Source organism: Coloeus monedula, assembly GCF_965178545.1.
Source record: "Coloeus monedula genome assembly, chromosome: 15".
Taxonomy (NCBI): domain Eukaryota; kingdom Metazoa; phylum Chordata; class Aves; order Passeriformes; family Corvidae; genus Coloeus; species Coloeus monedula.
The window spans coordinates 14956114-14982508 of record NC_138795.1 but is presented as its reverse complement, the minus strand read 5'-3'; the positions used below and the strand labels follow the sequence as shown (position 1 = coordinate 14982508).

Sequence of the window (26395 nt, the reverse complement as noted above, 5' to 3'; positions counted from 1 at the left end):
TTTCTGATCACTGATTGTTGGTAGGTTATTCAATGTGTGCTGTAATTGTAGTAGCTTTAATAAACTCTGGTCCTGATAACTGTTTGTCTTTGGTATTGTTTCCAAGGAATCATAAACAACCAAACATTCTGACTACCAAGCTTGGAATGTCTAGGACTGGAAATCAAGTGTTGGATTTTTTAAAAGGATAAGAGTTTAAATGATGGTGGTGTGGGAAAAAGCTTAGACTGTACTTTTGCAATGCTTTAAAATGCCCAATGGTCCTAATACTTTAAGTACTGTGCTGTCAGTGAAGTTGCACTTTAGATGTGTAATTTATAATAAGCACGAAAACCAGCAAAGTATTTAGCACCACTGAAGTGGCAAGGTACAAATCTGTATGTCAGGGTTCTCATAATCCAGCTTGGAGTTACAAAACTAAACCAAAGCGTGTCTGCAGGATCAAAGTGTTGGATTGCCTGTAGCATTGCTTATTTTCACTGCATCACCCTGTGGAGATAATGTGTAACATAAATTAAAATAATAGTGGATTTAGGCAACTTCTTTTTCCTTTCAGAAAATAGTATGTGGTCATAAAATGGGCAGTGGTGTATTTATCAGTCTGGGAAGGGGAAGCAGGTGGTGAATGCCATCAAGTCTCTATAAACAAATTTCAGCTTGGGTTTAAGTTTTTGCTGATGTTTTTGGGTTCTTAATACATTTGTTCAGCTCCTCTCTCTGAGAAAGCCTTGTAATTGACTTCTAAAACTTTGGAAAACTTGAAAAATGCTTCTTGGTAATTACAATCCCTGGGCCTTGCACAGGGTTGCTGGGACGGTTCTGGTGCTTCCATTATGAAATACGAAGTGAGTGGGCAGCAATTGCGTGGTGGGGGTTTGGCAACACTTTGCTTACATACACATTTATTAATCCTCCTGGTTCCTTGAAGCACTGAGATCGAGTTTCCAACCTGCTGCTATTAAACGAGAAAAACCAAACCTGAAAAGGACAGATTAGTTCACTGAGCCTAACTGGAAAAGCATTTCATTAGAACGGGTCAAAAACCCAGTGGAAGAGGTCTGGCAATCATGGTGTAATGGGACATCAGGGAGTGCTTCTCACTAAGTACGGTCTACCCGTTCCTTAATTAAAATGAAAATGATTTAAACTGCTATTACTTTCCTTTGCTGTTTGTTTGACATACTTAATAAAGATATCTAATTGTTGGAAAGTTGACAAGGTTGTCTAATAAAAGATTGCTCTAAAAATAGCTCTAATAGCTGAGGTCTGAACATTTGGGACTTTTTAATGATATCTTTTAAAGTCTTTTGTCATTTGAATTCTTTCATGAGATGCCTTTTCCTTGTTGCTGGACTAAATTCCAAATGGGAAAAAAGTGACTTTGCTGGAAAATGCCTTAACAGGTAGGCTTGTTAGACAAGGAATTAGTCTGTTAAGGGGAGAGTGAAAAACCAGAGGCAAGTCTTGGGAGTAATTTTAAAAATTGCTGAACACAAGTCCTTGGCAAGTATTAAAACTGTGCAGGAGCTGGGAGCTGACAGGAGGCAATGCTGAGGATGGATTCCATATCTCTGGTTGCTGCAGTTAACAACTGTTTGCTGGAATATATTTTCCTTTTCTTGCAGGGTCAGAGGATTACAGAAGTAAATTCACTGGGAAGTGTTTCATGGACCTTGTCTGTCCTGAGAAGTGTCGCTGCGAGGGGACAATCGTAGACTGCTCGAACCAAAAACTCACCCGACTGCCCACTCACCTTCCTGAGTACACCACTGATCTGTAAGTGGGGCTCTCCCAGAGGTGCTCAGCTGGATGTGTTGACTTTCCTAATTTTTAAAGGCTGTAAAAGGGACTCAGACAATTAAAGGAACCTCCTACTTTTATGCCTGTGTGAAAATGGGAAGGTTAATTTTATTTCAGAGTTGCACCACAACTCTAATTTCCTTAGCTTTCATGCCAGCTGTGGGGATGAGAAAGGAGCCATGGCCCCATGCAGCAGCCTTGTGTCCTCAAATGCTGGCCAGGCCCAAGCTGTGTCCTTCCTTTCCTGTCTACCCTGAAGTCCTCTGTCTTTGCACCTGGTCGTTTTTATTTAAGGTTTTATCTATGGTCAGGAGCTCATTCCATCTCAGCGTTGCCTGCTACTTGGGTGAAATGGCTCTCACTAAAACTAATGTAACTTCAAGAAATTTGAGTATGAGAAAGCATTTTTATTGCTTAGCAACTGAAGGTTCCAGTTCTTTTCTTGCATTAGTATCCCCTTCAAACAGAATTTTCTTTTTTTGAGTTAGTACTGTGTTTATTGTACTTACTCTATTTAAAACCTCATAAAATTATTGATCTGAAGTTAAGAAAAAATATGAAAGACGTCCAGAAATGCAGCAAAGACTCTACATAGCAAAATGGAGCTATGTGAAATCAGAGAAAGAATTTTGCATCCTAAACCTGCCAAGACAGTGGCCTTCACATTGATGTTGAACATCAGTAGATTTTTATAGGAAAGGACCTGAAATCAGAGCCCTTCTGGTTGCATGGACCCCATCTCCAATTGCGTGTCTCATGTAGCAGAAGGCACAGCAGAGATTCAGTCACGCACACGAGCTTTGTGTGTAACAGATTAGGTCAGTAATTCCTTATGCCATGCATTGGGAGATGAGGGGACTCTGTCCTTTGGCATTACACTCTTTAAGGCATCCTGAGCTTTTACCATAGATGAGTCCCCTCTGTCCCTTTTCCTTCAAAGCTAAACTCTTTCACCTGCAGGAGTCCGAGGGAGATGGCAAAGAGTGCCCTGCATGACAAAGGTCATGGTTCTCTGTGTGGCAGCCCTGAATGTCACAGGGGCATATCCATAGGCATCTGTGAAGCATTAAATATCTCTTTGTTTGTTCCTCTCAGGCGTCTGAATGACAATGATATTTCTGTTTTGGAAGCTATTGGACTCTTCAAGAAATTGCCCAACCTCAGGAAAATGTAAGTCTGAGTCACTTGCTTGTTAGAATACATGCAGCCTTGGATTGTAAGGAAGGAGGAAGGGATAAGTTTTTTATAGTTTAGTACTGCAGTAGTAGAAATTACTTTTTTAATGTGAGTTTACCAAAATTGAATGAGTTCCCTGTTGGATGGACAGGCACAGTTAAACCATACTGACAGATGAAGATCCCTAGGCTGACAGTTCAGTGGGGTTTTAAGGCTACGTTTCTTAGTCTTTCACTCATAGAGACTGACAGGAATTGTGTCCCAGAGTTCATTCTGATGGTATGCTTATTGTTAGAGATGAATATGACATTTAGCATTTTGGTTTTGTCTCTCGAATGTATCGTGTGTCTTCAGCTGTGGTGTGGTTGTTTCAAATAGTCAGAGGAATATAATATTGCAAGATACAGATGATGGCAGTTTCTGGTGATCATTATTGGTTTAGAGAAGAGAATAAATTAGCAAACTTACAGATCAGTCATTCAAATATAGCTATATAATTCTGTTGACAATCCTGGCACAGTGCTTTGTTTTGGAAAGAGGATAAAATGTTTGATACTTCCTGATAGTCTTCAAAGTGGATCCTTCTGAAGTTACGTGAAGTGTTTAACCCCATGGACCCACTGCTAATGTCTCATTTAACTGTTTGCTTTTAGTGAGGTTTTATTGTCTGAATCGACCTAATTTAGGGAACCCAACCAAACCAGGCTATTTGTTCTGCATTCGTTTCACATGGTTTCTGCCATCTGGAGCTTCCTGGCCATTTCAATCCATGTGAGATCTCAGGGGCTTTGGAGGCAACTGTAGTGGGACTCTTTTTATTTCTGCACGAGTTTCAGATGCAGCTCTGCAGGTTTGGGGTGGGGTTGTATTTGTGTAAGTACAGACCAGCAGACTTGGGGAACTAATCACAAGCATTTGCCTCATGTTTTATGAATGATCAATAATTTGTAGCTACAGTGCACTCAGAAAATGTTGTTGACATTGATAAGTGCTCTGTTCCCTGTGTAAGTAGATAGTAAACAGGAATGAAAAATGCATGCTATGTAAGTGTATCCACAAACTGGAAAGCATCTGTCCTCATCAAACCTTCAGGATTTATGTTTAGAAAATTGGAATAATTTGTTTTATTTAAAACTTACTGTAGAGAAGTACAGTGCTGTCCTTCCTGTCCCCATCAATCACACAGAGGGAGGGATGCCTCGACAGGGGCTGCAGTTTGGGCATAAATCCAGCATGAAACCCTTGTAAGTTTTTTTTAAGAACTTGTTTCCTGTGAAACAGAAGAATCTTTTCTCTGTCCTTGGTAGCTGCTGAGAGCTGAGGTGTGCAGAAGCAGGTCAAACTCATGGCAAAAGAAGCTGCACCCTACAAAGTGTCTCTTGCTGGGTTTTAGTGGCAGCCTCCAAGCAGAGGCTCTTTAGGAAATCTTTGTAGCTGAGCTCATTTCTTTTGTTCTACCTGGGGCTCTAAAGAAGTTTCTCCATTTCACTTAAAGGGATTTTCTGAAAAAGGTGTTTTTTCATGAGCAGACCAACACTTCAGCCACAACTTTACTCCATAGCCTGATCCTTAAAAAGCCAGATTAGACTTCTTTTCCTGTTTCTTCCATATTGTGAAAGGAAGGGGTTACCAGGAAGAAACAAGCAAACAAAAATCCCTTTCCTTCCAAGCTACTATTTGGCCTTTACCAGACCAAATCCTTCTGCTAATGAAAGGCCCCTCTCCACCATGCAAGAACAGAAATGTGGGGGAATGCCAAGGATGGAATTGCTGCTGCTCATGGTCCTAAAGCAGCAGCTCTGTGTGGCAGGAATGTCAGCACATGGTCTGCATAGGGGTTCACTGCTGCTATTAAATCAGAGAGGAAGAATATTGATCAAATCCCCTTTTTTTAGTGTGTGTATGGGACAAAAAACCTATTATTTGATTGACAGTATTGACTCTGTCTCATCATATATTCCTTGTCTGCTTAAGTGTTAAAGGCAAACAGCAGGTGGAGGAAGCTGTCTGGAAATTGAATTGCTTCCTAAGCTTAAGAAAGCAGCTCAGAGCTTTGCAGTGGCAGGCCATTAGCCTAAGTAATATTTTTTCTTTATTTTTTTCTCTGTAACACTCTCTTTTTTTCTGAAATGAATCTGAATATCTGGAATATGTATATCTGAAGCATATTTGAATGCTTGTCCTCTGGTTGTCCTTCACTTGAGTTTAGGACTAGTGACAGATTCATGCCAAGGAACTTTGCAAAGAAACTTCATTTCAGAGTACGATAGTTCCACTGTGGCTGGTAAAGCTCCAGCAGAATTCCAGAGAGAGACAAACATGGGAAAAAAAGGGAAGTGTCAGACCACCTTTGCAATAGTTGGTACTACCAACCCCACCTCTAATATGTAATTAGCTGTTGTGCTGCAGTTTGTCTGTCAGTAGTCCTCCTAAGCTGAGCCTTATTGTATGAGGTGTCAGCCTAGGATTTAATACATTTTAATGCAAAACAAAATTCTTGATATAGAAATTTAAAGGTCAGAGATACATAATGCAATGTGATGCCACATTTTACTTAGGAATTAACTTGCTAAGATTACCCTGCTGGTTTTAAAAAGGTTAACATGTCTGCATGTGCCTTTAAAAAAAATAATTAACTTCAATAATTAGTTGGCAAATCCCATATACATAATGCTATTTTCATAACATTAATTTTAATCATTTTATGTTTAATGCTTTTTATAGTAGAATAAAAAGATTGGTGTGGATTCTTCTAGACAGGTCTAATCCAGTCCAGAAGTAATTTACTGGGTTCTCCAGGCAACTCTGTTTTGCTTTCATTGTGTTGTTTCCATATTGCCTCACCTGATCTTGCAAGTGTAAAGGGAGATCTGAAGGCTGAAGTCCCATCCCAGGGACTTCAGGCTCCAAGGACTGTGTGCTGATATTTTGCAGTGGTTATCAAAGAGCACTTTGAATCTGCTTGAAGTGCAGGGGGAATACAAGGATGCATTTCTGAGCTCTTTAAGAGTGGGAGCAGCTCCAGGACTTGGATTTTTGGGGGTATCCTATTGCCAGGAGATAGAAAGGCTCCAGGACCTGCTGCCCTCCAGCCCTGGGAGCTGGAAGCTTCTGCCTTTCACAGGGGATTATGTTTCCAGTGGGAGATCTTCCCACTCAACACATCAAGGCCTCGTGTCAGGTAGGGAGAGGGGAGACATCCCCATTCACAGAGGTGAAGTTTTGACTTTTGTGGAAGGGAGCAGTTCTTTTCTTGCAGAAGCTACCAAATTCAGCATGAAGCAAACACTAGGAACCCCACCACTCCCTGGCACTACCTCAAGTTGTCAATCAGACAAAAAACCTTCAAGTGTTTGGGGACTCCCATGGCAGAGGGAGCCTGGAGGGGTCTCCTGGCCATGACAGATTCAGTGTCCAAAAGCCCCTGGGTGTCTGACTCAGAGGGAGCACAGAGATGCCCTTGCTTGCTGAGATGGGGTACTGACCACAGGGAGAAGCTGCAGCCCCCAGATGCCATCTCTAGAACTTGCCCACTCCCCTGTGCCTACGGGAAATCAGTGGCCATTCCCGCTGAGGTCCCTGTTTCTGCAGGGAAAAAAATCAGCAGTGAGCTCACATTCAAAATAGAAAGGTGAACTGCCATACTTCATGCACTGCTGGGGAGAAAGGAGACTGACCTCTTCTCTTGAGAACAAGAGTAATAAAAAATATTTACCTCAAAACCTGAAGGGGTCATCTAACAGTTCATTTTTGCCAAAGTGGCAAAGTGAACATATATTATGGTCTTTGTTATAAGAAGTGTCAGGCTGTCTTGCCAATAGCTGGTACTGCCAACCCACCTCTAGCATGTAATTGCCTTCGGAGGTTTAATTTGGCTGTAAGTATTTCTGCTGCATTGAATGGTATGGAGTGTCTGACCAGGATTTGACCATTTTACACGTGAAATAGAATTGAATAATAATAAAGTTTGCAGACTAGAAGTCAGTTTCAAAACCAGGATATCAAGTTTCTTGGGGAGGCAGAAGTAGTTTGTGTCTTTGGAAACAGCTGTTACCTGTTGTTCTTTCCCCTAAGCATGAATTTTGCTGTGGCAAATGAGGTTGCAGTCATCTGTCGCTTGTTATGCAGAAACCGGCTTTATTTTCTGGGAATCCTGTTGCAGACTATGTTGTGCTTCATGGCATTTGGGCTCATCATGTTTTTTACAGCAAGGCCATCATTCTGCTCTGCTGGATGAGTGTAGGAGTGTCACTGGGTGCAATTCACTGTCTGTCTGTAGTGTTTAAGACTTTCAGTGCCATCCAGCTCCTGAAAACAGCTCACACTGTAAAACCCAGCCAGACTGTTGGGAAGGCTGTAAAACCCTCTCAGCATCCTCCAGAGGAATGCAGCAGCCCTGGGCTTTTCCTCCTCACATGTACTTAGTGATTCCAAACACATCTCCAGCAGACAGAAATATTCTAGGGAAACCCCACTCAGAAGAGGCTTTTTATGATAAAACTGCAAGGTTGGAGGTGAGACCAAGCAGATCCCTTGTGGCTGGTCTGGGATCCGTGGTTTTCTGGATGGGAAGGTGTGTCAGGAACGCAGCAGTGGGGAGCTGGAATGCTGACATTGACCCAGCAGGTAGAGCAGGGTGAATGCTCCTGTTAATTCTGAATAGAATCCATATTGTTCTGTGTTGAAGTTATGAGATCAACAGAAATAATATTATTATAAAATTCAGCCATAATGTAAATAAAATGTGACTGAAAAGTGAGCTGTGTGAACAATGTCACCTTGATAGCTTCTGGATCTCTTCATTTCCTATTCACAGCCCCACATAAAGCAGACCCAGGCTTTCTGAAAATTTATTTTGACCTCTTGCCCAAAATAAAAGTCTGGAAATAGGATTAAATGTTATCACCAGGGTAAATCAGGAAGTCCTTATGGAATAAGCCTTTGTGAGTTACCAGGCTGAGGTCAGGCTGTCAGGCTGGCTCCCATTTGGGTCCTGCCAGAGAGCATAGGAATCTCAAAACTCAGCTTCTTTTTCACTGTCTCCCAGTATTTTGAGAAGAATTCCTTGTAGAAGCTCAGTGTTGCAAGAGGATGGGGCTTTTCTGTAGTGGGAATTTGCTATAAACTGTCAGTAGGTTTTTCTGATAAAAAATTCCTTGTCAAGTGTGATGATCACATATAAAAGATTCTTTTAGGGCTGGGAAGGATGGAGATGGAGGTCTCTGAGATGCAGACCAGGCAAAAGGTTTCAGTGCTTTCATTTTTTAAGCTTTATACCAGCTGATTATTTTTCCTGGTAGCTCTAGACTGAAAAGTATGTAATTTCTCATGTTTATTATTCTAGCTGTTCAGACTTCAGGAGGAAACTCTTTTTTTTTTTTTTTTTTTTTTTTTTTTTGGTGACCGAATGTTGTCATCTACCTTTTTTTTTGTTGCATTCTGGTATGGGAAACTCTGATTCAGGAAGACAAATAACAAAATCCAGGCTGGCAGAACACCTGCTTTGACAATACTCCAAGCAGGATTGCAGGGCAGTGCCATCTTTACCTATTTGTTATTGCAGAGCCCTGTCTTTTCTCTGCCTTGCAACTTTGATTTCACCATAGCATTTAATCTTGGATTTCCAAATCTTTTGCATAGGAAAGGTATTTATAATTGGCTTCTTCTGAGACTGCTGGCATATTTATGGGTAATTTTGTGTTGCTGAAAAGATCAGGCACTGCTAACTCAAATGAGCGAAGTCACCTATCTGCTGAAGTCCTTTGGCAGCAATTAAAATTCAGATGTTTGCACTGTATAATGGTGCCAGTTCCTTTGCAGATCATGGCCAGCCTGTGTCTCCAGTATTTGCTCTTTTTTGCCTTCAGTATCTAATAGACCATTAAAATTGCCCCCATGCTTTAATACATGTACCTAAATATCTTTTATATGGTAAAAAGTAACTTTTAAAACTTTATAACTACAAGTGTAGGTCAGTTTGCAATCTGCAAAGTCTTTGTCTATTACAGTAACTCACCCTCCCTTCCCACCACAAACATTTACTTACTTATTCATTCATTTTTGTACAAATGTGCATCGTGGCATGATCTTTACCAGGACGGGGATCTTTGGGAGCATTTATTTATGCCAGCATTCAAAAGAGATGCTGAGCTATAAACATTTCCACTAGAGAAATAGCTGAGCCCCAAAATTAAATGCATATGTCAGAATATCCTCCCTTGACTTGCTTCGACACTGAACATAAACTCTTCATGTGAGCGTTTGCACAAAGCACTAAACTTCTGGAAAGAGAAATCTGCGTGTAAGTATTTCTATATGTTTTTATGTTATTTTTGGCTGATTGCTGGCGTGCTCCTATTCTTTCTGATCACAAGAAAGCACAAGAGGTGATGGGCCACATGCTGTAGGGCCCACTCTCTGACAGTTGTTCAGCAGACATAAACCAGTGTACTCCAGTTTCCCACATGAAACATATTTCCAAGGCTCTTTTTTTTTATTTTATTTTATTAAGTGATGACTTCTGAAAAGAGCAAGACCCACATTATTTCTATCTGAGGCCAAGCTATCCTCTTTCCATGTCGTCTGTCAACTTTTATCCCAGTAAGATTGCCAGCTCTTCTGAGCAGAGTAGCCCAGGTGTTAATCTGATACCTTGTCATTTGTTTTATATCACCTGGAATTGGATTTTGAGACTATTACTCATGCTGTGTCTGTACTGGGATCATTCTGGAATAATGTGCTATTCTGTATGAGTAATGGTGTTGGAATTTAGCATCTTCTTGGAAGCAAGAACGTATCTTGTACTTTCTCCTTTTTGTTGTAGATAGTAAAACAAAGAACAGTGTTTCCTGTCATAAACCTCAACAAATAGAATTATTCATCATAATCTATACAGGACATCATGGGAGATACTTGAAGGACTCAGGCTCAAAGTTTTAATGTGCTTAAGGCCTTCTATATAAATGTTTTAAATAATTAAATGCCATTTATTTTTATGCATCCCTGATGGCACTTTTATCATTCAGAAATTGTCTGTTCACTGGGGTTTTCACAAATATGAAATATTCAAAAGATAAATTTTGCATTTCAGGAGAACTTCATTTGACTTTGTAGATCAAAGTTTTCTAATATTGATCTATAAGCAAACATCTTGAGACTGTATAGGCAGAGTAAATATTTATAAAATAATGCTATGTATTGCAGTGGCTGTGAATTGACAATTAAGAGATACTCATTTCCTTTTGAGTGGTGGTTTTTTATTTAAGTGCCTGGGAGTTCATAAGTGCACATACTAAAGTTTGTATCAGATACATGGTGCAGTAGATAAAGGTGGTCCATATTTCAATGTGTGACACCATGTCAGTGGCTGTAGCAGTAACTGACTCCTGCCAGATGAGCACCCAGTCCCAAGCATGGTCCATAACTTCATGGACATGAATCAGGTGTTAGAAACTTCCACTTATTGTATCCTGAGACATGGATAAGAAAGAACTACATGAGGTGTTAAACACTGGTACTTGCATTAATTTAAATTCTCTTGGTACATCTGATATAATCATGGTTTTGATGAGTGCAAGGGAGCTATTTGTAAGAGCAGTAGGAATAACTTTGAACTTCTGGATGCTCTCCTTGCTGAATGAATGCCTCTCCAGATAACCACTAAAAGGAACAAATTCTTCCTCTCTTCCTCCAGTGTGATGATGTATGTTTGGAATAAAACGCTACTAATTTTCTTACTGTGACTGGTTGTGTCCTTCTAGAAATCTAAGCAACAATAAGATCAAGGAGATCCGAGAAGGCACCTTTGATGGAGCTTCAGGAGTGCAGGAGCTGATCCTGACAGAGAACCAGCTGGAATCTGTGCATGGACGGATGTTCAGGGGCCTCACAGGGCTGAAGACCCTGTAAGTGCAAAGCCCTGCCTTGCTCCTCTCCACGTGGGGTGGGAGTGCTCAGGTTCAGCAGTGCCTGCTAAAATATCTGTTATTAGACAGCAAGTGCTACTGCTGGGCCTTGTAGCACTCTCATGAGGGTTTCAATATATCTCTAGTCCTGGGCAGGTGTGAGACTTATCTGCTATTTCTGTAAAACAGACAGATTTTCAGGAATTTCAGGGCTAACATGATGGCGAACCTGTGATGTGTCAAATTTGTGCACTTCCAGTCATTTAATGTTTTTATTATTTTGTTATTTCCTGTGGAAACTAGGCATGTAGGAACATGTTTGCTATCTGTGCATCCTCCCACTCCTCCTCCACCCAAATTGGAACTGTGCTGTAGAAAGAAAGCACTCAGCTAGGTGGGGCTGTCAATAAATAGACTCTAGAAATCAAAATACAATTAAAATCTGCAATTTATTCTTCAGCAAAAATTACTACTTATGTTGCAAGGTATCATGACACAATTAGTTCAGTCCTTACTCAAGTGTAAAAAGAAATTCAAGTTTTATTTCAAGGACTTTGTTCTATAATGACAAATATGAAACTTTTGCTGTTCCATTAACATTTTTGTGGTTACAGCCATCTGTTCTTTAATTTAATGTATGCACTTTACTAAGGGATTTGAAAATACTGCCCATAGATATTAAATTAATTTTTATACTGTAAAGCAGCCTGTGGCAGTGCTCCTAAACAAAATTCAGCATTTTTTAATAAAAAGATGCTTAACATTCAAGCTATCCTGCTGACCTGACCTACATTTCCCCCAGCTGATAAAGCAGTCTAAATATACACAGCATGATACGAGGATTTGTGAGTAAAAGTTTTCTTTCAGGAAGGGCACACAGTGCATGGTGAACCATGATATGAAACCAGAGGGTTTGGCTTGAGGGACATGTATTGCTATCCATTACTTCACTTTCTTTCAGCATTAAAATAGTAACCTTTGGCATTCATCAGGGTCATGGTCCAGCTTTTAAAGGACTGTATGTTCCTGTGGGTCTTTCCTGACACAGTTTCACCCCAGTTGCAATCCCAGAATTCCAGAGACCGTGGTGCCTCTGGTGGTAGCTGTGCACAGAGAACAGTGATGCAAAAGCAACTCAAGGTTCAGCCTCAAACACTGAATGCTTGTGATGACACTGGGGATGTTTTCCCAGCCATAACTAAACTCTCTTTGGTGATTTCCAGGTAGCTATTGCTGTAGCACTTCAATGCCCAGCTGGCAGATACCAATCTGAGATTTAAATCCAGATTCCTAAGGGAGTCTGGATTTCCATTGTTCACTGCATGAATTTAACCAAGGAGTTAACCCTCCTCAGTTTGGAGGGTCAATTCACTGCAACAGCAGAATAACCTGCATGTATTTTGTAGATTTTTGGTAGTATGCTTTAATTACTGAATCATTTTTCACCTAAGTAGGAATATCACAACAGTGCAGTGATGTTTACAGACCCAGATATTGATTGGCATGCAGTGTAACAAATACACAGGAGCCTTTTTTGCAATAGAGTGAAACAAGATACTCCAGTCTTTCAGATTAATTGGTCTTTATTGTCGAGTTCATTGTTACCATAACAACTCCAAGAGATGTATCTTCCAAAACACAGCACTGATTCATCTGGTACAAGCACCAAGCAAAGACCATTTTATAGAATGATTACTGGGTTTTGTCTTCACAATTATTGATGAGAATGACATTCCAGAGCCTGTGCCAGGTCTGGAAATCTTTCCTAAGATATTGCTTGATTTTTGATGAGGATACTGTTTTCTTCCTTACTTTTGCAGTGCAGATTACAAATAACATCCAGGATAGGAGCAGAAGTAATGCAGCTAGTATTGTTATTGTCACACACTTCTGCCAGTCTTTCTCAATTGATCTCTGAAATACATCTCATCTTACTCTCAGATATTTATTAAATTGAGCCTTTAGTTTTCATTTCAAGGTTGTCACTGATCATAATTTTAATTGCATACTGCTTTCAAGACGTGCAGCTCCCATCAGCCTCTAATGTTGAGTGGAAGAGATGCATTTTAAATTCATGAGACCATGTTTACATGAATCTAACCCTCCTCTAGCTGTGTTCAGCAACCAATAAAAACAAAGTGCTTTCCAAAGCATCTGTTGATGCCCTTGGTAAAGCACCTCCTATCCTGAAATGATACCCCGTCCCAGTAGTTCCTAATTCCCTGTGTTAATCCTTGCAGGATGCTGAGGAGCAACTCTATCAGCTGTATAAACAACGACACCTTTGCTGGCCTGAGCTCAGTGAGGCTCCTTTCTCTGTATGACAATCACATCAGCACCATCACCCCTGGAGCCTTCAGCACACTGGTCTCTTTGTCTACAATGTGAGTTATCTTTTTGTGGTATGGTATGGTTCTTCTGTGCTTTCCTTTTAAAAAGACAACGTTTCAGTTTATATGGAAAACCTCATCTAGGGAAAGAAAACTCCATCCTACTGAAATCACAGGTTTGGAGGATACAATGTGTGATTTAAAAATAAAAATGGAATAGTTTCAGCTGGAGTGGCTGCAAACACTTGGAGGTTGCCAGCCTCAGGCAGGATGACCGTGTGTTCTGCTGTGTCATAGCCCAGTGCAACGTGCAGGGGAAGGTCATGTAAAACACTTTCTGCAGATTCAAAGGGCATAGCTTATCACACACTTCAGCTCCCTGAAGCTGCTTTAGTGTCAGTAGAGTCTGATTTTGTAAGAACAGCTTTCTTGGATTTCAGTTAAATTAGTTAAACATCAGAAGTCTACTAGCTCATTCTTAGATTTTCAAACCATCTGAACAAGACCAAAGTAGTCAAGTCTTACTGAATGTGAATTTAAAAATCCCAACCTAAGCTTTCTTTTAATTCTCTTACACTTCTCAATCATTCTTTGAAATATTTCTCATGCTTCTTAAATACTTTTAAATGCTTTTTTAGGGTGTCCATTTTAATAAAGTACAGACTGATAAATATGGAAAGAAAGTCTGCCTTTTGTTTCCAGCTGTGAGAGGGGACCCTGCTGTTGCTGTTGATGGAAATGTCTGTCATGAAAATACAGCCTAATTGTCCAGTCAAAATAAACTCTCAATGCTATTGCATTTCAGGATTGGAAAGCACTCTCCATCATGTTTGGGCAAAGAAAGAAGTGTTGAATCTCAGCTGTTTTGTTGCTCACACTTTCCCTTTGCTGTTACAACTTTTCACCAGCAAATCAGTTATCATTTTGGCATTAGCTCCGTGCAGCATAAGGAACACAGAATTTTCTTTCCTTTTACGTTGTGTAGTCCCAAGAGTCTCCTTGAAATTGATGGACAAAGAGAGAAACACAAGCAGATTATTTTTATTGACTGTTTTCAAGTCTCTGGTCAAAGCAAGTGGCACTTGCTGAAAGCTTGTTGTCACTGTGCTCCTCTCACAGCTGTCTCCATGCCTCCTTCTGTGGCTCCCTTTGTACTGGGACTCTCTGAATCAGTCTACAAAGCCCCTACCTTGCTTTCACAGAATTGTCTTTCTCATATTTTGTTAGGAAAAAGCCCGTTTTCTTTTTTCATCTGTGGAAAAAGATTGTTGCACTTTCTAGTGAGAACAATTAAAGCTGCTGCTAATTAGAATGCATTGCTTTGGCACTGACTTGTATTCCTGTTGTTTCCTAGCTGTGTCTTGGTGGAAAAGTTTGTTCTTTGACACATTTTCATTCTGTGTTTGATCTACAGACAGAAAAGGTGCATTTTTGACTTCTTTAGACACTGGGTTGAGGCCAGGGTGATTTTTGACATATAAGTGCAGAATTCAGCTGTGTTCCTTTCCTGGCAGTGCTCTGTTGTAGGTGGATTTATTGGATGGCAACACCACTGAAGTTAGATAGTGTGGCTGCTTTCCCTGTTCAGCCCACTCTTTGGGAGCTAATTGGGTATTGTAATGCTTTGCTTTCACATCTATTAATGGGACACAAAAATTCATGCAAGGTTCCATTTCCAGTTTTATATTGGCATATTTACAGCACTAAAGAATATTGCTCCTTTTGTTCTACTCTTTGTGAGTCAGTCTCATTGATATTCTCAAAACATGGACAGCTCTGAAGATAATACTCCGACTAGTGGTTTTCAATAGAGGAACAGTATCTATTTTGTAGAAAAAATAACAATTTTTTATTTGTTACTGGTCAAACTAGGCACTGTAGCATCTTAATTTGAAGTGGCTTGCACTTTGTCACACTGAGAACTCAGTCATGTCTTTCAGTCCTTACACAGTCATGGGGACATATTTGCAAGCAGAACTGCTTTTCCATGGATTATTATTAAAATAACTGCATGAAGCTAATGCCAGAACGACATGTAACTGTTCTTGTATAAACTTACCCTGAATTCCAGAATATATTTTCAACCTAATTTCAAAAACATCCGGATGTGTTTCAGCATGTTTTTCTAACAGGTCATTGGAATCCATTTAAATAGTTAATATTCTATGACTTCTTTGCAATTTTGAAGAGGCACTTGTAGTACGATATGCATATTTCATTCCTCCAGACTTCTATTTCCCCTTGATTTTTAAGATATGTCTATGTCCTTGAGTAAACACATCTGAATTTAATGTCAGTACAAAATCTCTGCTAAAAGTTTGATCGCTGTATTTCTGTCTGAGTGGGTAAATCACTATTGTATGTGTAGGAACTCTGATTATTAATGATGAGTTTTCACATCAATTTTTCTGCCCAACATTACTGTTTCTGATTTGAGAACTCCACTTGAATAGTCAGATTCCACAGTAAAGCTTTGGCATATAATTAGCCTTTCCAGACTTTCAATTCCATTTCAGGCCAAGTAGGGAATCTCTTTACCGATGTGATACTGTAAGGAGAGCCTTCATCTTACATTTCTATCACAGTCTTACCATGGAAAGAGCCTGTATGTAGGGACATGTGTGAGCTTCATACTGCATTAAAGCTAAAAATCACTACTCTGCAGTTGGAAAAGGATAAAATCTAGATTTTGCTAAAGTAGAAGAAGGATGTGTGGAATTGCTGACAAGATAAATTTGCCCTTTTTTTTGCCTGAAGTGATTCGAATTTCTAAATGGTAGATTTGTTTATTTATTAATTTTATCTGTAACAACCTATTTCTTTCTTACTCCCTAAGAAAAAGCATAATCCCACTTCTAAACTAAAGATTCCAATAATTTTACGTCATATGTTAACCTGTGTTTGCCAAGAGGAAAAGGAGGCTTTGTGGATAGTTACTGCTGCTCAGCTAGTGAGCAGTGGCACATTAAGTCAAAACAATCTCTCCTCTCTGGACAGGGATAATTACTAGTTTTTGATATGGAGCATTTTGTAGTTTGAATGTTTGTGAAAGTTTTTGGTACATCTTGGTAAGATGCTCTCTAGATGTGCAAAATGTCCTTCACCCTCAGAGCTGCTGGTTTTCCAGAAACCTGATTATACACACCTGCTGTTTGTTTCCAATTGCAGTTTATTTAATTCTGAGGATTTGTGTCATGGAAGTAGTTCTGTGAATATGATCTCACTCTCTCCCATCAGTGGAACAAATGGCCTTTGAAGCACTGGCTCACTCAGCATCGGCGGTTTAGACATTTGGTTTAGGCACTGCTCATGCCAAAGTGTATCAGTGTGGAAAATATACAAAGCATCCTGCATGTGGTGCCATTATGGATTAAAGAAAATGGAAAACAATTCAGAAGGAAAGCAGCTAGAATTAGAGTATTGCTTTCAGTGCTCTTTTGCACCTTCTGTCTGAAAGCTCTTGTGTAACCTGTTGGTTTTCTCACCTTTCTGCAGCATTAGCCTTGCCTTTGAATCTTAGTGTGAAGCAGGTGGAGTGTTTTTATAACATTATGCTGAGTTTTCTGCTCCCCCCAGTTTTCCTCTCTCTGCAATGTCCATAAGCCTGTGTTAGATCCACATGGGATTAACCCCAGAGCTGCAGGGCAGAGCAGTGATTGAAGGAGGCTGTTCTGCAGTGCTGAGAGCAGCTGTAAATCATACTCTGGCTATGTGATGTTGGCCTAGAACCTACAGGATTTAGGAGTTGCTTTGGGTTTGCTTTCTAACTGCCACACCTCAATTGTGCCATGTGTTTTTGTCCTCAGTACTATTGTTTTCTGTAGGAATTATTTGGCTGAAGTCCTAATGTGATTTTGACTGCATGTTTAGGTTTGTGAAAGCATGTTGCAAGTGAAGACTTACTAGCTACTTCAGGTACTACATCTGCACTTGAAGTGCCCGTTTCTTGCCTTCAAATTTCTTGTCTTAAAAGATGTGCTATGATTTAAAGAAATTTCATTATCATCTTTCTGTGCTACCAAAGTATTAACTCTTGCACACATTCACACATGATGTGAAAATTCCATCAATATTAGTTTAGATACTTCGTTTTCCATACACAGGCCCTGACAGCTCATTTTTCTTCTATGAGGCAACCTCAGACTGAGGCTGTTGATTCTCCCTGTCTCTGTGCATAACACAATCAGCTCTCCCTTTTTACCAGGGATATCAGCCTTTTTCCTTCATCTGAACTTCAGCTGGGAAAGAGCTGCTAAGCCAGGCTGTTTTAGGGATCCATCCCTCCTGTGGAGGCTGTCAGATGATTGCTTTGGGGGCTGCACACCACAGTACCATGCCTAGGCTGCAGCTCTGTATGGAAGATATTTCGGGAGCTGGAGCAAGATTTGAAGCAGACCCCACAAAGTTCACAAGGCAGCAGAGCAGATGCTTTTCACTACAGATATCCAGACCTGAGAAAACTTCGTAAGTGGCTCAAGATGAAAGTCAGGAAACCCAAATTCAGCTTGCCAGTGGCTCCCTCCTGGCACTGATTTGTATGGGCTGGAACAGAGGCAAGGGGAGAGCATGAGTGTGCTGGGACAAGTACATGATCATGTTGAAGATCATGCACACATGGGTGCAGTTTGTGAGGTGAGTTTAGACTTGGGTGTGAGATGTAGCTTGGATTGAATTCCACTATAAATCCAGCCCCAGTAGTGATGTATGTATGTCTAAATAATAACTGTTAGCACTTTGGTTTATAAACATATGTCTATATATGCATAACTATATATATTTTAATTGCAATCCCAGCCCTAGTAAAAAACCTGCATAGAACTTGCCAGATCTGCAGAATGGAGGAGGGATCTCACAGGAACAGAACACAGGAAAGAGCCTGGACTTGGAGCCCCTCATCTTTCTGTAGTTATTGCAGTATTTCTGTATGTTCTTGTGTAATGGAATCATGTTTTGTTCCCTTTCAGTAATTTGCTGGCTAACTCTTTTAATTGTAACTGCCATTTGGCCTGGCTGGGGAAATGGCTGAGGAAGAAGAGAATTGTCAGTGGAAATCCACGCTGCTTGAAACCCTTTTTCTTAAAGGATATTCCAATCCAAGATGTAGATGTCCAGGACTTCACCTGTGATGGTAAGAAAACCCAAACTGATTTGGCACTTGTGGTAATGTTGGCACCTCTGCGAGAAGGTCCCTCCCTACCAAGCAGTGCTGCATAGCAAACATTTTGCCTTAGTGATAAAAAAGGCAGCCACCTAAAGCTGGAGATCATTGTTCTCTATCAGTACTTTATTTTTATTCTTGATTTCCAGGGTCTGAATTTCTACAGTCAACATCTAAATACAAGAATTAATTTACTATAGACAAATGCTCTGCTTTGTCTAATCCTGGTGTAATCCTGGGCCTTCCTCCCACTTCCTTATTCACAGTCTTAGTTAACACTCTAAAGCCAGTGGGCTTGAAAAGTTTTTTAGATTTGGATACTGCTCAGGGTCACTTGTAAAAGGTGAATACAGGGAAATAAAAAAACACTTAGATATTATTTGAAATGATTCAGTGATGCTTCATGCTTTGTTGGGTCTATAAAGTTTTAGAATAAAATACCCTGACATTTCTTTCATCCTCCAGGTAGTTTTTGTCTTGTGAGCAAACAGATTTTAGAGAAAATAGTAAGTAGAAAATTGCCTAGTGAATGCCCTGCTAACTTGACTTGCAGCTTGTTAAGACCAGATAGGCTGGAGATGCAGTTAGTCATACCTCTGAGGAGACAATAAGAGTGATAGAGGTTCCCTACTTAGAGTAAAAATTAATTGCTGTCCTAGTCAAGCAATCTGGCAACAGGCCCAGGTTCTTGAGCTCAGAGCTCAGGAGACCCAAGTTTAGTCATAAAAGAGTAATTCACTTTTTAATTTGAGAGAAAAAAAAGAAACCAAAACCAACCAAAATCCTGGTCCACAGAACGACATTCCACACTTGGGAGAAGAGAAGAATCCTGGTGCACAAAATGTCATTCCACAGTTGGGAGCTTTCTCTGTCAGGCAGTAACTTGCAGTTGAGGCAAACGGAAAGTAGGTGGTGGCAGGGTGTGAAACACAGAGCACAGGGGAAAGTTAAATATGCTGAAAAAAACATGCTCTTTCTGCAGGTTTATGAAGGACTTTGAATTTTGTTTCCAGTCATTAAACTCAGCAGGGAAGAAAAGAAAAAAAGTCTTCTGTTCTTCTGTAGTCTGGTGGTGCCTCCCCAGCCCTCTGAATGCAAATGATTCCTACCCATACAGTCAGGGGTAATTCTGTTATCTTGTACCAGGACTTCCAGTCTTTTTCTTTAATCTCAATGCTCATGGGTGCCTCCAGCAGAGAGAAGAAAGAAACAGATCTGTCTCAATTAGTCCTTGCATCAGTTAAAAGGAAGGAGCAGGCGGCACATAATGACAGCAGGCTGGGAGCTCTGGGTCTCTGTGCCGGGCAGCTCAGGCTGCCTGTGCTCACACACAGTTGAGTGGTTCCCCTCCCTGTCATCCAGAGAATGTGCCACTAAGTGTTTCCTTTCGCATACATCGTGATCCTGCTGCAGGCATGTGCCTTATGTTTTGCAAAGCCTGTTGCTTTTGGGGAAAATCCATGCTTTAATGTTCTTAGGTTCAAAGTGCTGGTTTCTACTGCAGAAACCCTATTGTTCTTCAATTACAAGATTTAATCTGCTGTTTATGGACCTTTGAAACCATTTTTGGAGAAAGTTGATATTTTTATGTGTGCACAGATGGATTGCCAGAAGTTGGAAGTGTGCTGCTTCAGTTTTTTGTTTGCCTGGTTATCGTTGTTAAAAACAATGAGGCTTTACAATTCAGATCATAAACAAAGTGCCAGGCTGACTTTAGAAAGTAAAAAAATAGACATCTAAAAGCTGAATTTTAAAAAAGTCTTTTCAAAAGGCAAGTAGATAGTGAGTATCACCTGTCTAGATGAATTTAAGGGCAATGTGCTGGTCGAGTTCTCCACTTCAGCTGGATATTGTGGGTGGGGGGACGATTTGGGATTCATACAACTGATTGCACTGTAATTTGCAGAATTGCAAAATAGATTCTCCTTAGGAAAAAAAAAAAATTAAAAATATTTCTATTCAGTGTATGAACTGTTCATGTTGCCTAAAGAACTTGCATGAAGGCAGGGTGATCCAAAGCATTGGATCTAGTTTAAAATGCTGTGATGGTTACTCTGGATTCAGGGGTTCCCTTCTCTGGTCCTTGTCACCAGATATCTTCAGAGTGCATGCCTTAGGCTGGAATGCTGATTTCCTCACACTCTGCTTCTCTCCTGTACAGGTAATGATGAAAGCAGCTGCTTGCTTTCCCCTCCTTGTCCTTCCCAGTGTACCTGTGTGGACTCGGTGGTTCGCTGCAGCAACAAAGGGCTGCGGATGCTGCCCAGGGGAATTCCCAAGGACGTGACTGAGCTGTAAGTTACCTTTTACATATCCCCTCTCTCAAGAACTTCATGAAACTGCATCGTAGTGAGCCTTTGTAGGTCCATGGGGGGCTTGCCTTTGACTTTAGTCATCTGTGCTTTGGTGTTTCCAGTATGTTCTAACCATTATTCTTCTTCTTATTTGTCCCTTGACTGAATAAATCGCTCTGTAATGGGAACAGAGTTTATCTGTCCTTGTACCCATTAATTCTGGGTGTAGGAACAAATGCATATATTAGTATCAAATAATCCTGTAGTGCTTCTGTGAGAGCCCAAGATCACAACAGGCAGTTTGAAGGGATGATGAAAATATGTTCCTGAGTTACGCAGCTGTGAGCTGATTATCCTCTGAGGAGATTAAAAAAGGGGAAAAGAAAGCTGGTGGTGGAAACAAAGAATTCTTTTCTCCAAACCTCACGAAATGGCTAAAATAACAGACAATTAGATTATATTGTAAAGTAAATTCATCCTAGTTGAGAACCATCTTTCTAGTTGTCTTTTCATCTACGCCTCACTAGGGCTTTATAGTGGATTTTCTTTCCATGGAAAGAAAAAACACTGGTGGAACTGCTTGGCTTAAGCAGTTGGCAGTAGAAATACTGAGCTTTTCCCCTTTAGACCCTTACTTAAATCTATCCCAGGTGAGTCATTACTAAAACTTGTTACAATCTCATCAACATTTCTATGTGAAAATAATTGGTTGAGTTAATTGGTATGTTTGGTGAATTTTACAATGAACTAAAACCTGATTCTGCTATTTTTTCATATCTACTGTTATTTTTACTCCCTTCACAGGGGGAGAATGGGGTTTACACTGGTTTTACCAGTGTTGTAGTCAATGCAAGGCTTTGTTGCTGAATGAGAAGGGTACTGGAAGTGCCTGTGGCACCTCAGCATGGAAATTTTGCATTAATGAATGCATCCTTGAAACACCTTTGACCAGGGTGTGGTTAATAGTGAATTGAATTAAAAGCCAGTTCCTGGGCTGGATTCCCTTATGTACTGCCATCAGTGTTAAGAAGTCTGCAAGGTCATCCCTGCTCTGCTTTTGCTCAGGTTTCATTGCATTCAAATGTAACTTGCCAACAGTAAGATATCACAGATGTAACTTTGATTTCCACTGCCACGCTGAGGAATTTTTATGTTTAAATTTTGCATATTGAGTTTTACTGATACTATCTGATACACTGACGACATAGCTTTCACAAAAAGAGTAAAATTAATCTCACATTCTTAAAAACGGCTGTATTTCTTAACCATTTCTTGGCAAATGAGGCAATAGCCTGGAACTGAGCAGTTTGAGTTCATAGGAGTTTATGTGACTCTCTTCTTCAGTAGGAGCCTTTTGGCTGTGCAAAGCTCTAGTTCAGCTTTCTGCTTTCCATCCAGAAATGTGTCAGCAGAACACAGACAGCCATGGACTGCCTGGCTCTGAATATTTCATATTCTGCAAATATAACCTTTGAATCTGTCCCAGCTGTCTCAAAATTCAATCCTGATCTCATTCTCCTCTCAACCAACATAAACTGAACTCCTTATTTGTATCTACACCAAAAGATGGGTTGCAGGTACTGAAGCATGAAATTTCATGTGTTTGTGGAAACTGTGAAAAGAATGAAATAAGTAAATAAAAAATAATCAGTCTTACTTGCCTTTCTTCTGCTTCCAGATTGAGGTAGAGATGTTGCCCATAACCTGCTAGATCATGCAGGTTACAAGTTACCAGTGTGAACCTACACATTTTTATTGTTCTGTGTGAGAATTGCCATTGTTACTCTGATAAGCAGCATCTCCTGTGGAACCCAGCCTCTTGCCTCACCTTGAGGACAGCTGGAACCTGGCAGAGGGAACCCAACCCAATTTCAACCTGGGCACAGGGTGAAAGAGACCTGCCTTGCTCAATTGCCCAAGCTCACAGTGATGAGTGCCAAGGAGATGACAAGGACATGCAGAGCCTCTTGTCCCTGTATCCCACAGCTCCCTTGCTGCAGGAGGCTTGAGCAGTGACAGGATGCACGGGAGCACTTCAGTGCAATTTTTATGAATGCACCAGTCTGACATTTACAACCTCCCACTGCTGACGTATTCATCTGCCAGGCACATTGGTTGCAGTGCTTTTTATTAAACTGCAGTGCTTTTGTGCAACGTGGCTTAAGAAAAAGAGCTGCCACGTATCTACTTAAACCACTCTGTTGTGGCTGAACATAGCCTTCTCAGAAGTTCCTTTGAATTCTTTTAGAGGTCCTAAAATAGTCTTAAACCAGGAATCCTTTCCTTGTAACAGGTATTAAATAGCAATGTGCAAAAATGAGGATATCTCTTGCACAGGCACATAGGGGAAATGTTACCCTTTCTGGGTCAAATTTCACTGTACCTACACTCAGCAAAAAAGATCCCCAGCGAAGTTTTATTGCAGAGTGGACTGGAGACACAGACTCGCTCCTTCCCCTGTTCATTCTGAGTTTCTGGTTTGGATGTATATGTATACAAGACATGTGAAAACCATTATCTTCTTCACGTTTAGAGCTTGGAATGATAGGAGACATCCCTGTGTTTTGTTTGTACCACTCTTGGGAGCAGGGATTACCTTGGCAGGGAAGGCTTCCATCTAGAACAGAGTTGAAAAGATCACTAAGTGTCCTGGCTTTTTAGAGGAATGATGATGCAAGACATTTCTATTTCCCAGCTTTTCCTTCAGAAAACCCTGTCATCATGGGCAAGTTTTCTTCCAGCTTCTTGGGATAGGAAAATACTATGTTGTTTCTTGCAAATTCCTTCACTGGATATTCCTTCACTGTATATTTACATCCTGCCTACATTTTTTCCCACTGTTTGCTTGCCCTGAAGAGAAACCTTGGATTTTTTCAACATACTCCATTTTCTACTCCAGATGTTCTGAAGTAAAATGTTCATGCAATGAGCTAGTTTGGAACTTAGCCTTGCTGCTGCTTAGTGTTTTAGGCTTTCCTTTTCTTCAATTTTTTTTCCCCTTAATCTGTTTGAACTAAGTTTCCCATGCTCTTTCTCCTTTTATGTATTACCTCAGTGTGTGAACACTAGATTTTTTCTTTTATTCACAAAAGTATAGTCTATTTCTAATAAAGTCTTATCTGACAGCATCCAGCTGCTTTTATGGACCTACAGCAAATAACATTTTGCACTGAGGAAAAACATTGGAGGCAATTATGTGGACAGCGTGTGCACAAGCTGTAACATAATGAGCGTGTGTGTTTTAGAATAAATGTGTACCAGTCATGTCATCTCTAGACTCCAAATGTTGTCATGGCAGGGAGCTATAGGATAGCACTGGTGGGATTGTTAGGGAAACCTGCATCCATACATCATCGTTAGCGATTATTTTCCTTCCATTTATATTAATGCATGCTAATATTTGCATTACTTTTGCCATTTCTTTTTCTCTCCTCACAAACCTTTTCTCTCCCATTTCTGTTTCTTGTTCTGCCTGGTCTGTTCATGCATTTGACACATCGGTTTTCACATTTACTTGGAGGTATTTACCACCAGTCCCAACCCCCTTTTCCAGTTCCAAGGCACTTGTGATTTCCTTAGACTTGTGACTAAAAACAGTGGCTTGTACCTGGGCCATGCAAATCGATGCCATAAATAAGCCCAAAGCATATTTATGTGTGGAATATTGTAACAGTTTAGCACCATTTTTCAGTTTGCCTGTATTGCTGCTGATCAAAGGGAGACTGTGGAAGGAGATATCTGATGAAAATCATCTGCTTGAGAATGCAAATGCTCTTGCTTGTCTGGCAATTCACACTGTTCTACACACTGACCCTCAGCACAGGCGTCAGCGACTTTTCCTTTGATAATAAAGGAGAGAAACAATTAGGCCAAAGCTTAGGCTTACTTGGTCCTGCTTCATTTTCTATAGAGGGGGGATTCCTGTTGAGAGAAGGGAGAGTTCTGTAGAGGATATTTTAGTTACAGGTGAAATAGAGGAATTAATCTGCACTTCAACCCTGATAGTTTAGAAAAGTAAATAATATCAATACTATCAAATAACGTGTTCAGTGACCAGTAAAGTTTGAGTACATATCACAAAGGTGACATTAGCACTAGCAGAGACTAAAGGTTTAACTTTCTCTCAAACACAGCCATGTGTCTGTGTGTCAGACATGGAGGTTGTGGTCTGATGTACAAATACAGCAAAATCCAAAGTCCAAATTTGCCAAAGCTTAAGAAAGCTCAAGATTCATATTTGAACCTAAATCCACGCTTGATTTTTGTTTCCTCTCAAGAAACTGTATTGAAGCTCTTAAAATTCATGTTTTGTTGATGCTTCATCTTTCACAATCCAATTCTTTTCTAGACCACCATTTTTAGGAAATGAAATTTGACTCAAAATTTTAGGATACTGGGTACGGACATTAAAAATTTTAGAGTGTAACTTAATTTTAGAGCTACATAAAATTGCCAAGTATCTTTTTTTTGTAATGTAACATTCTTTGTGGAATATTTAAAGGAAAGGTTTTGTGCCTTTTCAATTACTGCCTGAGAACTGATTTCTCTCTCCAGTTTCTCCTCTTAGCACAGATTGCCACTGAGCTTGACTTTATGGCTGAATTGACATCTCAGTACAAAAAGGATTCCAAGTGATTCAAATTGTTACACGATGCTCTGGCACCTTGTGCTGGTTATATCACCTCCAATCCAAGTGGTTTCAGTATAAAAATAGACACGTTGGAAAAAGAGCAGCTGTCATCTTTTATGCATAGTTTTAAATTTTTTATATGCAATGTAGGTGTGTGTGGAAGGTGCTGGATGAACCCTGGGGCTGCTGCAGGCCCTGTCCCACAGTGCCAGCCACCCTGGCCATGTTCTAGAAGAAACCTTTCCAGGTAGGAAGGCAGTGGCTTTCTTTGAGAGCTGAAAACAGATTTTGGGGTTTTTTGGTTTGGTTTTTTTTTCAGTTTTTGCTTTGGTAATTGCTTGTTGGTTACAAGTCATTTTTGAGACTTGAGGATTCTCAGCAGCATTCCCAGAGTAAAATAAAAAACCAAAAACCTCCATTCTGATATTTAAACGAGAGCCTGGAGACCTTAGGAAGCAAATTAGGTTGTTTTGGATAGCAGTCATTGTCTATTTTAAGGGAACTGACACTCAGTCTTGACTCTGTATATTAATAACTTGATTCTCAGAATTAAAATTAGACATATATTTTTCTTCATTCATACCAGAATTTCTTTGCATACCAGACACCATGGACATCATATTCCTTTGGCTAAAGACCGAAAAGAATTAAAAATTTAATCTTCCCTCCACATTCACTCTTTTATGGATGTCTTGAGGGGTTTTTTTGGCAGGGTATCTGTAGCTTCATCTGTGGGTTTTTATTTATATATGTGTACACATAAATACACAAAAGTTTTGTGTCTCTGCCCATTCACCCTCAGGAATAATTCTTTAATTCACCATGTCCAGATTCTAGGCCTCTTGCAGCCCCCATCCATCCTGCTGAGCCCAGCAATGTGGGGAGGGGCTGCCCCTGCACCCCCAGCTCTGACAGAGGCACCTCCTCTGCTGCAGTTGTTTGTCTTAAATGTAGCATCCCAGATCCTCCTGATTCTTGGCAAGCTCTAATGCCCTAACAGCCTTGGTTATTTCAAATTCCCTGCACTTAAATGTGCTTTCAGAATGAATGCCTTCAGCTTAGAAAATGCTGCCATGCCTTGGATAATGGGGTGAGAGGTTTAA

At 40.3% G+C, this 26395-nt stretch overlaps 1 protein-coding gene across 1 annotated transcript in view; it reads left to right on the top strand.

Moving 5' to 3' along the window:
- SLIT3 (slit guidance ligand 3) overlaps positions 1-26395 on the top strand; it is a gene marked incomplete at both ends in the record, with an annotated part of 466119 nt that overhangs the window by 357900 nt on the left and 81824 nt on the right. Inside the window, 6 exons of the mRNA XM_082291121.1 lie at positions 1626-1776; positions 2896-2970; positions 10737-10880; positions 13121-13264; positions 18175-18338; positions 20530-20662. Coding sequence (XP_082147247.1) covers positions 1626-1776; positions 2896-2970; positions 10737-10880; positions 13121-13264; positions 18175-18338; positions 20530-20662 — 811 coding nt within the window. The remainder of the gene's footprint in view (positions 1-1625; positions 1777-2895; positions 2971-10736; positions 10881-13120; positions 13265-18174; positions 18339-20529; positions 20663-26395) is intronic.